Here is an 11965-nt window from a genome sequence, read left to right as displayed (position 1 = left end):
CGGGTGGGCCCGGGGGGCCGCGCCGGGCCCCGCGGGGGCGGGAGGCCGCGCCGAGACCCCCTCTCGGCGCTCTCTGTGGCGGCCRCCGGGCCCGCGTCCCGTCTGCGCAACCAGCGCCGCTCCCGCGGGCCCCGGGCGGGCCTCGCGAGCACCGTTTTAGTTAGACACCGTCCAGGAAACTGCCGTGCGCCCGGCGAGGCCGTGCTGCGTCGTTTCGGTGTGCGGCAGGAGTGACGTTAATAGCCTCTTGTCTGCTCTGCTCTTCTCTCCCTTCCCCAGTTCTCTTTCAATATGTTCGACCATCCGATCCCGCGGGTTTTCCAGAACCGCTTCTCCACTCAGTACCGCTGCTTCTCCGTATCCATGCTTGCTGGACCTAATGACAGGTCAGATGTGGAGAAAGGCGGGAAGAGTATGTGCTTGTTTTATTTTGATTAATAAACTGTTGAAGGTTATTTGTGAATAATAGAAAGCCTTACACTGTTTAAGGTTATTTGTGAATAACGCTGAGTAATTTGCTTTTGGCCAAGACTGTAGACATTGTTGGGCAGCATGGAGACATGCTGTTGGTGTGAGGCTTGAGCAAGAGCAGCGCTGAGAGGCTGTAAGAAGGAAGAGGAGGATTTTACTTTTATAGTACATTACTGTCTAATTAAAAATGTAGTAGGGATTGACTCCTGGGACTTTATCATTAGAAGAAAACCCTTTTAAAATCTCGCCACTGTTATGAATCATAGAATTTTATGACTAAGAACTGTGTTTGTTTTCCTCCCCTTTTCTTTTTCTTTTTTTTTTTTTTTTTAACTCGTTATAACTTGACTTGAAGAAGAAAACAGACTGTCCACCTTCGCTTTCAGAATCCCATCTCTCAGGCCAATGCTTGACATCAGTTGAAGGGGACATGTAAGCCCACACAAATAAAAGTACTTTGAGGAAAATTTTCCTGTAGCACTAAATATTGTAAACTTTTGTTTCATCTAATTTCTGGTTAAAACTTAAAATTCCTGTGCAAGGAGGTATATTTGTTGTCACTGATATTGCTGACATCTCTTGCTCAGAAATTTAACTCATGTTAGACCTTAGAGTAGAAAATATCTTCTCTGTATAGTCACACTTTTCATAATCTTGTTTTAACTCTCTCATTAATTTTTACAGTAATTATGCCACCATCTGCTTTGGATCAACTCAGTAAGTGCAAATATTGTTTTGGAATAAGAAGATTACAAATGTAAACATATAGACATGCCAATATTTAAAAAAAAAGTCTCCCTAATATCTGTCTTAAGTAGAGTGGATGTGATTAACTTGTTCAAAAGATGTATTTGGGGGAGTATTTTGTTTCTCGGAGTTAAGATATTCTGTCTGTCTTTAAGTACAGTCACCTGAAGTGTCAAGTTAATGGATGCATGAATTGATACTTAATAACTGTTAATAACACAGAATATAATGATTACAGTTGCTCTAATAAGTCATTAATCTCAGCCTACTTGAATACTTTTCTGAGGAAAAAAAACAATTTTGAAATGGAGGAAATAATTGAATTAATATTTTAAGTGGTGATTATTGCCTCTTTTAATAGGCTGTTTTTCTTCTCTGAATTTTGTCCTTATTAGAATTTCTTTGAGAAGCAGATTAACTCAGGATTATTTTTAAAATGGACAAAGGATGTTAGAATTCTTTTGTAGCCATGTGATAAGAGCCCAAGGCATACTTTTTTTTTTTTTTTTTTAACTGTCAGCCTGCTTATCTCGTAGCAGGGGAAGTGCTGGGGAGGCATTTAAAGCTCCAAGTGCAATGTTTCTGCTTTCTCTCCTGGGGTTGTGGTTTTGGAGTTGGAGTGATGGTTGGTGGGGGGATCTTCTCCTACACTCCGTGCCATTCTCTTCGGAACGATCAATCTCTAAAAGTTTGGTGAATGGGTTAGTGGCTTTATAACAAAATCCTCTTTATTCTTCCTCACCAGGCCGACTTAATATTACCTACCCAATGTTGTTTAAGCTGACTAATAAAAATTCAGACCGAATGACGCACTGTGGAGTGCTTGAATTTGTGGCTGATGAGGGCATATGTTACCTTCCACACTGGGTGAGTTGTCTCATGTTGAACTGTCAGAACCAGAAGGGTAGGATTAATGAGTTGCTAGTTTAATATGAAGAGGCAAATGGGGTGCTGAAATTACGTGTCCGTGCTAGTCATGTTCCTGCAGCTGCTTTCAGTTGCAGCTCAAGTTTCTCTCTGTATGCAAAGCACACTGTGTTTTGAGATGTCCCTGACTGTTGTCTTCCTGAAATTAAAACAGAAATGAACTGATGGATTTTGTGTAGGATGGTGACCCCAATGTGTATATTTAAGGAGAAAAAAAAATAGTAAATCTGATTTGCTGATACTGGTTTGCCTCTTTGTCTTTATTTTTGCAGATGATGCAAAACTTGCTGCTGGAAGAGGGAGGCCTGGTACAAGTGGAGAGTGTTAATCTTCAAGTTGCTACTTACTCAAAATTTCAGCCACAGAGTCCAGATTTTCTTGATATCACCAATCCCAAAGCTGTGTATCCTTCCTACTCAACTATGGAGCAGGGAACAAAAGTTTTCCCCTAAAACTGGAATGATGAAGCAGGGTCAGCTTTTCAGGTGTTGCTCGTGCCTTYGCAGTAGCAAATAACTACTACTGCCCTTTCTGAAAACAAAAATGAGGGAGGGCTTTTGCAGTTCTGTGTATCCTGGAGTGAGAGAACCTGCATCTTGACTTAAAGTGCAGTGGGTTTGAGTGTCTCTCAGAATATCTACAGAAGATGTTGTACCCTTTAATAAATACAAAAAGGATGTCTAAGGCTCTGGTGACTTTTAAACTATCCTTGAGAGAGTAAAGACCAGAGTTTTCTAAGTAATTTCAAAGCTTTGATGTAACAATCAATACAACAATCATACATATTTGTATGTATCTTAACGTCCTCCAAAGATTAGAAAACGCTTTGAGAAACTTTGCTTGTCTAACTACTGGAGACGTTATTGCCATCAACTACAATGAAAAGGTACAGTATGCAACATCACATGTGCAGTTTTAACTTGCATGTCATCAATTGGTAGCCCATGTGCACATTTGATCAGTTAGAGTTGTGAACTAAGCACAATTTTTGATGTTACTGCAAAAATAATAAACATGGAGCTGTGTAATATTGCTGACATGTAAATCCTGCGTGGTAGATTTTGCAATCAGTTTTGTATTGAAAAATAGGGTCAATTAAATCCTCCTTTGAACTGCTATTTAGGCTGCTCTTTTGACTCATCAGAGAAAACTTAATGTGATGCTTTTGAAGTTCTTATAAATTGTGGGATGGAAATTATCCTGAAACTACAATTTGCTTTCAAGAACACAAGTTGACAGCAAGAAGTAGATAGCTTCGGGATATAGCAATCTTATGTCTAGGTTAATACCCTTGTCCTCGTATCCCTGTGGTGTCCATTGGTGTCCATTTAAAGCACTGTGCTTCAGACTTTCTGAGGGGAAGGGTTTAGCAATGCTTTTCTGTTACTTAAATAGTGCTCCTTGTGTACAGTCTTAAATTATTCATTACTGTTTCAGATCTATGAGCTTCGGGTAATGGAAACCAAACCAGATAAGGCTGTGTCCATCATAGAATGTGATATGAATGTAAGTTAAGGCTGTTGTGGAAAGTCTGCTTTATTGAGAACCCCTAAAAGGAGAAGGTTGTCCATTGATAGCACTGAATACCAAGCACCTCTCATGCTGTGGGACAGGTAAAATCAGATGAGGTGGGGAAGGTGAGTCATACAAGAGTTCCAATGTACCTCTGTAACCACACCTGTGGTGTTGTGCTGCACTTAACTTCCTACATCTTCAGGTGACTGCAGTGTCTAGAACCTACTATGAATGTACATTCAACATGCTGTCTTATAATCTGAAGAGTCTCATTTTATGGCCTTGTCTTGACTTTTAGTCTCCAGCTGCATGTGGACTGCTGTTCTCCTGGTCCGTTTCAAGTATAGGCACAGACTCATCTCTGGGAAACTTAGTCTTTTTTTTTTTTCTTCTGAATAAAAATGATTATCAAACTCCAGTTCTTCCTAGTTTAAAATGGAACAATAGTTTGTGAAGATCAGAGGAACAGAGGTATAAAATTTATACTTAAATAAAAATATYAATCACAGTTATTTTCCTGTGTACATAGGTGGATTTTGATGCTCCTTTGGGCTATAAAGAGCCAGAAAGAAATGCACAACATGAAGAGACCACAGTAAGTGAAAATTCCATTTTTCAAAAAATGTGTTTTCACCAGTGATCTGCCCTGGTTATAGGAGATGGTTGTTTAGAACAATCCGCTCCCAAAACAAACAGTTAAATAAGCTTCCCACTTTTCCATATATTTCTGACAAAAAAAAAAAAAAAAATGTTTTCACATCGCAACATGGATATATTGAAGTAACATTTTTTTTTTCCACAGGATGTTGAAGCAGACCACAGTGGATATGTGAGTGACCTAGGATTTCGTGTAAGTCCTGTATTTCTGCTGGTTTTTGAATGTTGTAAATCACAAGGGAAAGCAAAATCCAAACTACTACATAATACCAGTACCTCTTCTTAGAGGTGTCCTTTGTTAACTGGTAAATAGGCTTTTCATGTAGGAATCCCCGCAGCTGAAACTCCTACAACCTCCTTTCAGAAAGTAGGTCACCTTTGTTGATGCTTTGTGGTGCTCATGGCCTGTAACCAAAAGGCCAGTCTTCAAAAAGGAGACTGAAATGTCTCCTACACATAGGGATTAGCTTATTAGATGAACTAAAAATAATTGTACTGAGTCAAATAAGTGATTTTGGGGTTTTTTTTTTTTTTTGAGGGGGGAATATAATATTCCTGTGCAATGTGCTTTCAAATACAAGATATGGTTAATTTAAAACTCATTATTTATAATTCTGAGACATAATTATGTCTTGTACATGTGCAGGCATTCTCTGGTTCTGGGAACAGATTGGATGGCAAGAAGAAAGGTGTTGAGCCAAGCCCATCTCCAATTAAACCAGGAGAYATTCGAAGGTATGTTTGTTTCAGTTTTCAGCAAGTGAAGGATGAGCGTATGAATGCACTGTTTGTACTGCAGGAGGGAAAAAAAAGTAATTTCCTCGAGTATTTCCATGTAAAAGTACATAGTCTAATTTTCTAGACTAATTGTGAGTTTCTCAGACTACTTAAAGTGCAGATTTCAAATTAATAAATGGTGCCAAAACTCCATTAGCTCTTGCTCTATAGAAGACAAGAAGGCAAAAGCAGCAGATCTAGACTGAGGCTGATGAGCTGCATTCAGAACTCTTGGCAATTTTCTAAAGTGAAATGTGGCCTACAGTAAGATCTTTCTGAGCTGGGCAGACAGCCAGAGCCAGGCTATGTGATTGTGTTTTTTTTTTTTTCTCCTCCCTTCCCTTAAAAGCAAGTTTTTAGATTCAGATTTAATAGAATGGTCTTTGGGGGGGATGTGGTTCCTGTGTTGCTTTTGCTTCAATTTATATTTGTCTCAATTTGCTTCAATTTATATTTGTTGACAATTTATATTGTCAATAAAAATTGAACCCTTCTAGAAAAAGTGTCCTTGGCCCCATGAAAACTGCAGACAGTGTGGGACCATGCCCACAGCCAAGCTTGTGCATCAGCTTCAGTATCTGATTATTTCCTTCATTCAGTGACTGCCTATCTTTAGGAAATAATACAGTAATTTAGCTATGGGATTATTTGGTAGTGAAAATTTTGCAGAGGTGCTTGCATATTATTGAAAGGCATAGAAAGAGTCTCACTGTTTTTCTACTGGATGTTTCATTGTATAAAATTTCTTCACTATACTGTTTTAATGCTTATTTTTCAGAGGAATACCCAATTATGACTTCAAGATTGGTAGAATCACATTTATTAGAAACTCACGTCCGTTAGTGAAGAAAGTTGAAGAGGTACATTAAGTTCAATCTTGGTAATCTTACACAGAATATGTGACTGATGAGACATCTGTCTGCAAAGCAGTCTGCATTGCTTATCAGTTCTGGCAGATCTGTTTGATGATGATGTATATCTGAGAGCAKAAAAATTGAGAAGATACAGCCAAGGGAAAAGTGAACTGAATTCACAAGTTCTCTCCCASTTGCAAGTCCCCATATTTGGAGTGCATTGTTTTGTTCATGGCTGTAGTTATGCTGCCTCATTGAGTTTAATGTAGTCTGGATGTTCCCTCATCTGCTTCAGCATGTGGCCTCATCAGCTGATGGCTATGATGGTGACCGTAGTTACTGGTCATGCAACCCAAAATGGTAATCTGGAGCAGAAAAAAAAATGCCACCTTATTTGGCAGTAATTGCTTCTTGCTGAAGGACAGTGGAACCATGTGCGAGTCTGTGGTTGCTTTCCCTGTAGTAGACTTTTCACTAAAACCTGCAGGTAAAAGTGCTGTTAGTTTGTTTCATACAGATAAATGCAAGCTGTGATGTCCTTGCTTGCTGCTGGGAGATTAGCCAGGGCTTGCTTGCATTAAGCTGGTGAAAGGTCATTGAAACACTCAGACTTTTGAAAGAATAGCGGTTGTTAGGCAGATAAGGATGTGGAACACTTGCAGTCTGCTGCTGCCATGATAGAGTGTTCCTTCTGGTGATTATTCAGCTTGTATCACACGAACAGTGAGCAGAGAGAAACAACTRAAAACCTTCTCTTCTTTCTTTATTCAGGATGAATCTGGAAGCCGGTTTATTGCCTTTTCAGGAGAAGGCCAGTCCCTGCGCAAAAAGGGAAGAAAACCATAACTTGTGGAACCTTCAGTCAGTTAGGAGGAGAATAAATAACAATTGCAGCATATTGGACCTTAGTTTTTGCAGTTGAGAGAACATTTTGCAACACAGGAGCACTTTACTGATTTTGGTTTCTTGTTTAAAAATGGAGCTTAAGACTGTCTTAACTTTCAGCTGGGAATTAAGTTGTAGGAATTTTGAAGCAGTGTTGTTTTTGTATGTTTTGGAAAGAGGTGGAGTTTCTCTGATGTAAAGCTGGGAAGCAAAACCGGTGAATTCTGCCTTACTAAAGGTCCAGTCCTTAGACTACATCCTACCCTATAAAGCCCGTGTGACGATGGCYTCGTGTCGCTTTGTGCTTGATTTCCTCTTCTCTGTACTTCTGCCACAGTTTCCGATCTGCTTTTTGGTGTGGTGCAAAGGAAGGCTGAGGGGTGAGTGCTGGCAGACCTTGGCGCAGGAGGCTCTGCGCTGAGCCCCTGGAGCTGGTTGTGGGTCGTGCCACCCCTTGCTGTGTTTGTGTTCAGAGTTAATTAACAACKTGACGTGATAGGASAAGGGGCAGTGGGTGTAAGTTGAAACACAGGAAGTTCTAGCTCCATGTGAGGAAGAAGCTCTTCACTGTGAGGTGACAGAGCCCTGGAACAGGCTGCGCAGGGAGGCTGTGGAGTCTCCTTCTCTGGAGATCTTCAAAACCGCTTGGATGCCACCGTGTGCCCCGTGCTCCCRGTGTCCCTGCTGGAGCAGAGAGTTGGACTGGATGATCCCTAGAGGTCCCTTCCAACCTCAGCCATTCTGTGGTTCTGTGACGTCTCCAGGGCTTGGGGACTGTAGGAGCCTGATGGAGCCAGGCCCTCATGTGAAGGACACAGTAAAACAAAAGATCTTTTGCCCCRTGATCGTGTTGCCAGCGTGCTCGTGACGTCACGGACATGCAGCTTGCGTCACCCCTACGTCACGCGGCCGGTTGGGGTGCGACGCCCATTGGTGGGGCGGGGGGGAGCTTGCTCCGCGCGCTGCCATTGGCTCTGCGCCTCAGAGCGCCCCGGCGGCCGCTTTGTCCCGGCGCTCCCCATTGGCCAGGCGGGACCGTGCTCTCCGCAAGCAGCGCGGCGATTGGCGGCTGGGGCGGCCTGCGCGGCGGGCGGCATGGCGGGCAGCGAGGCGTGGCGGGTGAGCGGCGGCACCGGGCGGGTTCGGGGGGGGGCAGCGGCGGGGCCGGGCCCGCGCTGAGCGCCCCGTGTCTCTGCCCGCAGCCGCCGCGCCCGTGCGAGGACTACTGGGCGGAATGGAAGCGGTGCCGCGGGCTGCGCCACGCTTTCCACCACTACTACGCGCACGGGGAGCTGCCGCAGTGCGCGCGGTGGCGGGACGACTACGAGGCCTGCCGGGCGTGGGAGAGCGGCGCGGGCGCCGCCGCGAAGGTAACGCCCGCGGGGACCGTTGGGCGTGGGCGGGAAACGCCCTTGGGCGGGAAACGCCGGGACGAAGGGGGGAAACGGGCCGTACGGCCCGTTTCCCCCCTTCGTCCCGGCGTTTCCCGCCCTYGCTTTCCCCCTGGATTTAACTTCCCCCTCAGACACACGGGGTTACTCTGCACTAACGCATAATCACCGCCAAACAAACCCAGGAGGGAGCATTATTGGGGGAATGGGAAGCGAAATATAAGGTGCAATTAAAACCTCCCCTGCTGGCGCTGGGTCTTTATGTTTTGGTTTAGTGCGATGCGTTTCTGTGGCTGGTTTTATTTCAGTCGATTTGGGAAGCAGCCTGTGTAAAAAGGTGAAAATCCAGTGCTGTTGTGGATATGGTTTTTCTGTGTTTTAGGAAGCTTTGTGCAAGAGTGAAAGATCTCGAGTTATGGAAAAACAGAAATATGCTCCAGTGTGGACGCTCCGGAAGAGCCCCCCGTCGGACTGGTACCTGCCCCTCAACCAGGACAAACCGGAATAGCGAGACTGTTCTGCCAGGGTCGGTCAGTAGGCAATACGCAACGCTGGGAAAACACTCCTGGTTTTCTCTTTTCTTGATATTATACCACTCTRCTTCTGCCCTGTATAGTAGTCCATCAGTTAATTCCAGAACTACTGAAAGTTTATTTAAACAAAAAGCATTTTTAAAGGGTGAATTCAGTGCATAATTCGCTTTCTTCTTGCTGTCTCACACTTCASGATCTCTTCTCAGCAACAGAGATGCAAGCAAAGAGATCGCACGTGGATGTGTGATCCAACTGCCCTTCCTCAACAGTGACTCCCTGAGGTGCTGGTGTTATGCACGGCTGGAGCACGGCAGCACCCAAGACCTGCGTCTGAGAAACAAGAGCCCAGACTGCACCTTGCCAGTGCAGGGCAATCAAAACCTGTGGCATTTGGAAGGCACCACATGGCTTCAGTGTTCTCGTACTTCAGGCAGTCTGGTGTGATGGYATTAAAATGCTCTTGGATAGCGGTGCTTGCTCTTTTTAAATGTCTGTGGCAATATTCAGAGTTATTACAGAAATAAAAGCTGAAATGATTGAAAAGAGCTCACTTTCATTTTAAGCAAATACTGTTAAAAACTCATTACTTACATACCAAGTATAAGCTAAACTTACTGCAATACAAGGCAACAAAATCCCTTATTTCTGGCCTTGTCACAGAATGTTTCCCACCCATTTTTCATACATTAAGCATATACATCCTTAGCTGAATTCTGAATAAAAGAAAGGCAGGAAAAACCGCTAGTACTTTTCTTCTAATCCAGACTCTGATGTAATCACTCTGCCACTCTTTTCTCATAGCATAGAAATCTATGATGTCATGGTTTGTGGAGAACAAAACAACACTGCTCTGAAACACGTGCAGGCATGACAGTAACAAGACAACAGAGACGATGCTGAGCGACACAGGCTTCCTTGCTTTATTCTTGTATGGCAGAGTAGAGCAGAASAATTTTGTTGGATGCTTTATTATCTAGGTTTTCAAGAAAAACATTTCATGGTGGATTTTTTGGTTGTTAAGACAGTCACACCCCCATAAGGTCTTAAACTGCAACAGGAATCATTCATTCCCTTCTTCAACCAGCTGAGTAGTTCGTGCCTGATGACCACTAAACCYTTCCCAGGTCACTGTGTGTACACCTTGGTGATATCAGTGCATTTTCCTTCAGGAGGATCATAATCAGGAAGYGGTGGGGTGTAATTAGGTCCATCCCTCTCAAAGGGAAAAAGTCCTTCATCTCGTTTTATTGCTGCTTGATAGAGCTCTTCTGATTCAAGGCGCAGCTCCTTTAGTGCCGCTTGTTGAGAGGTGACAAGAGTCTGAATCGCTTTCTTCTCTGCCTCATCTTGCTTCTGCTTGTACAGAGACCACTTTTTCATAAGCAGAACCCTTCTTTCAATCTCCTCAGAGGACAGAGGTGGAAGACTTCGCACTCTGAGAAAGAATAAAACATTGCAATAGAGATTTTTCTTGAATCTTGAAGAGCAAATAATCAAAATACAAARCAAGCTCATGGTCAAAGACAGCCTTATTTACCTCTTGCTTTCCAAGTATTTAGGTGGTGTCATAAAATCCTCAATTGGAATCATTTCCGAGGCAGCTTTTTCCAACTTTCTTATCTTCTTCTTCATGCGCTCCTTTTGTGCTTGCTCTCTCTTTACATCTACTTTCTTCTTCTTCTTGGGTTGTGCTCTAGCAAGGGAAATCACACGAATGAAAGAAGTTCTCACTGAACTCAGTACCAGCAAGCTGCACTTCAGCTTTACTTTCCTAGAGAGTATGGTGTCACTGCCTAATTTGTTCCCCAGTTGAAATTTGAACCATTATCCTTAATAAATTAATGCAACTTCCAGCACAGTGTTTAATGAGATTTAGGAAGTTCCACAAAAACTGCCCTTTTTTTGAACTTTTGTCCAAATACCTCAGAGTGCAATAGAGCTAGAAACGTGTTTATCTTCAAATAGTCATGTTATCTAACATTGAAACACACTGACTTTATACAAAGTTCTTAAGATTTCCACACTTGAAGCCAAATTCAGGGTGCAGACATTACCCATCTGTTGTCCTTATCCTCACAGCATACGCAAGAAAACACAGGACCCCACCACAGAAACTAATCCTCACAGTATTCCTGCAGGAAGTCATTTCTGCTTTACAGGTGGGAATTTTTGTACTAAAGTATTTTCAGTTCAGCCCCTTTTTCCATTTCAACAGTTGCTCAAAGTAGATCTGTAAATATGAACATCTCCAACCACATTATGTGGCTGAGGAAGCAAATAAACACAACTTAAAAGTGCAACGGTCCAAGCAATAATTTTATGGGTTAGCCTAAAACTYTCAAGAGCCCAACCGCTTTAGCAGCTTTTACGTATAATGTCCCACTGCAAACATGTACATTAAAAAACTAATTTGGACTYGGAGAGATCCACGTTGCTTTAAATCCCTGCAGCTGAGTGGAAGCTGCAGTCACCTCATGGGGAGCGATGCCTTAAGCTCCAGCAGCGACGTCCRCCAGTGGCTCCCTCGAGACTGAACTGCCTGGGGCAGCCATGGACTAAAGAAATAAAAGAAACAAAGTATTAGGAAAAAAACATGAAGTATTCAGATCTCCTATTCATTTGGGGAACTGCACAAATTGCTCGTTAAAGTCACACAGAGGGACGAGTTTTGAATCATCCCGGGCTATTTAAGCGGGGCAGCAGCCCTGGGATAAACCAGCCTCGGCCACCGCACGGCTAAGGCCCCGCTCCGGGCTGCCCAGCGCTGCGACCAGCGCTGCGAATCCCGACGGGGCCCGGGACAAGCTCGGCTTAAAGCCGCACCGAGCGAGGCCGCTTCGAGCCGCGGGGCCCCTGCGGACGACCCGGCACCGGCACCGGCACCTCGCGGCCCCGCCCCGGGCCCCCAGCCCCCCGCACCTGAGCCGGACCCCGCACAGCGCCCGACCCGCCGCCGCCAACATGGCTGCCGCCACGGGGGTGCRGTGCATCGCCGCGCGCTCCCCAGTGCTCCCGCCGCTCGCGTTCCGCCTCGCACAAGTTCCGGCCCCTCCGCGGCGAGCGCCTCCCGGCTCCGCTCCGCCGCGCGCCGCCCGGGCCGGGCGAGGCGTCACGGGGACCACGGGAGYCCCTCTCTCGGCACACACGGTCCGGACGGGGACAATCCCCGCGTTGCGCCCCGAGCCTCCCCCCGCTCCCCCCGTGGTGC

At 44.6% G+C, this 11965-nt stretch overlaps 3 protein-coding genes across 4 annotated transcripts; 2 read left to right on the top strand and 1 right to left on the bottom strand.

Annotated features, from left to right (window-relative positions):
- Window positions 1-256: 256 nt before the first annotated feature.
- Window positions 257-7119, top strand: UFD1 (ubiquitin recognition factor in ER associated degradation 1). 2 transcript variants are annotated; one of them, XM_026037687.1, is made up of 11 exons: window positions 257-412; window positions 1156-1188; window positions 1964-2085; window positions 2418-2548; window positions 2959-3031; window positions 3583-3651; window positions 4190-4255; window positions 4463-4510; window positions 4964-5052; window positions 5873-5954; window positions 6720-7119. In XM_026037687.1, exons 1-11 carry the CDS (start codon window positions 292-294, stop codon window positions 6792-6794), a joined length of 909 nt encoding a protein of 302 aa, XP_025893472.1. In that variant the 5' UTR covers window positions 257-291; the 3' UTR covers window positions 6795-7119. The 2 variants fall into 2 exon arrangements, with proteins under 2 accessions (XP_025893472.1, XP_025893470.1); XM_026037685.1 differs by having other exon boundaries at window positions 276-386.
- An 807-nt stretch (window positions 7120-7926) lies between these two features.
- Window positions 7927-9188, top strand: CUNH22orf39 (chromosome unknown C22orf39 homolog). The gene is made up of 4 exons (XM_026037819.1): window positions 7927-7952; window positions 8036-8203; window positions 8607-8754; window positions 8951-9188. Exons 1-3 carry the CDS (start codon window positions 7929-7931, stop codon window positions 8730-8732), a joined length of 318 nt encoding a protein of 105 aa, XP_025893604.1. The 5' UTR covers window positions 7927-7928; the 3' UTR covers window positions 8733-8754; window positions 8951-9188.
- A 506-nt stretch (window positions 9189-9694) lies between these two features.
- MRPL40 (mitochondrial ribosomal protein L40) lies at window positions 9695-11737 on the bottom strand. Its single transcript, XM_026037818.1, has 4 exons — window positions 11677-11737; window positions 11229-11312; window positions 10295-10450; window positions 9695-10192 (listed from the first exon to the last, which is right to left on the bottom strand). The coding sequence occupies exons 1-4, from the start codon at window positions 11718-11720 to the stop codon at window positions 9883-9885; spliced, it is 594 nt and encodes a 197-aa protein (XP_025893603.1). The 5' UTR covers window positions 11721-11737; the 3' UTR covers window positions 9695-9882.
- Between the last annotated feature and the right edge of the window lie 228 nt (window positions 11738-11965).

Source organism: Nothoprocta perdicaria, unplaced genomic scaffold (genome assembly GCF_003342845.1).
Source record: "Nothoprocta perdicaria isolate Ctin4 unplaced genomic scaffold, notPer1 scaffold_2, whole genome shotgun sequence".
NCBI classification, from domain to species: Eukaryota; Metazoa; Chordata; class Aves; order Tinamiformes; family Tinamidae; genus Nothoprocta; species Nothoprocta perdicaria.
This window is presented reverse-complemented; position numbering and strand designations above follow the sequence as displayed.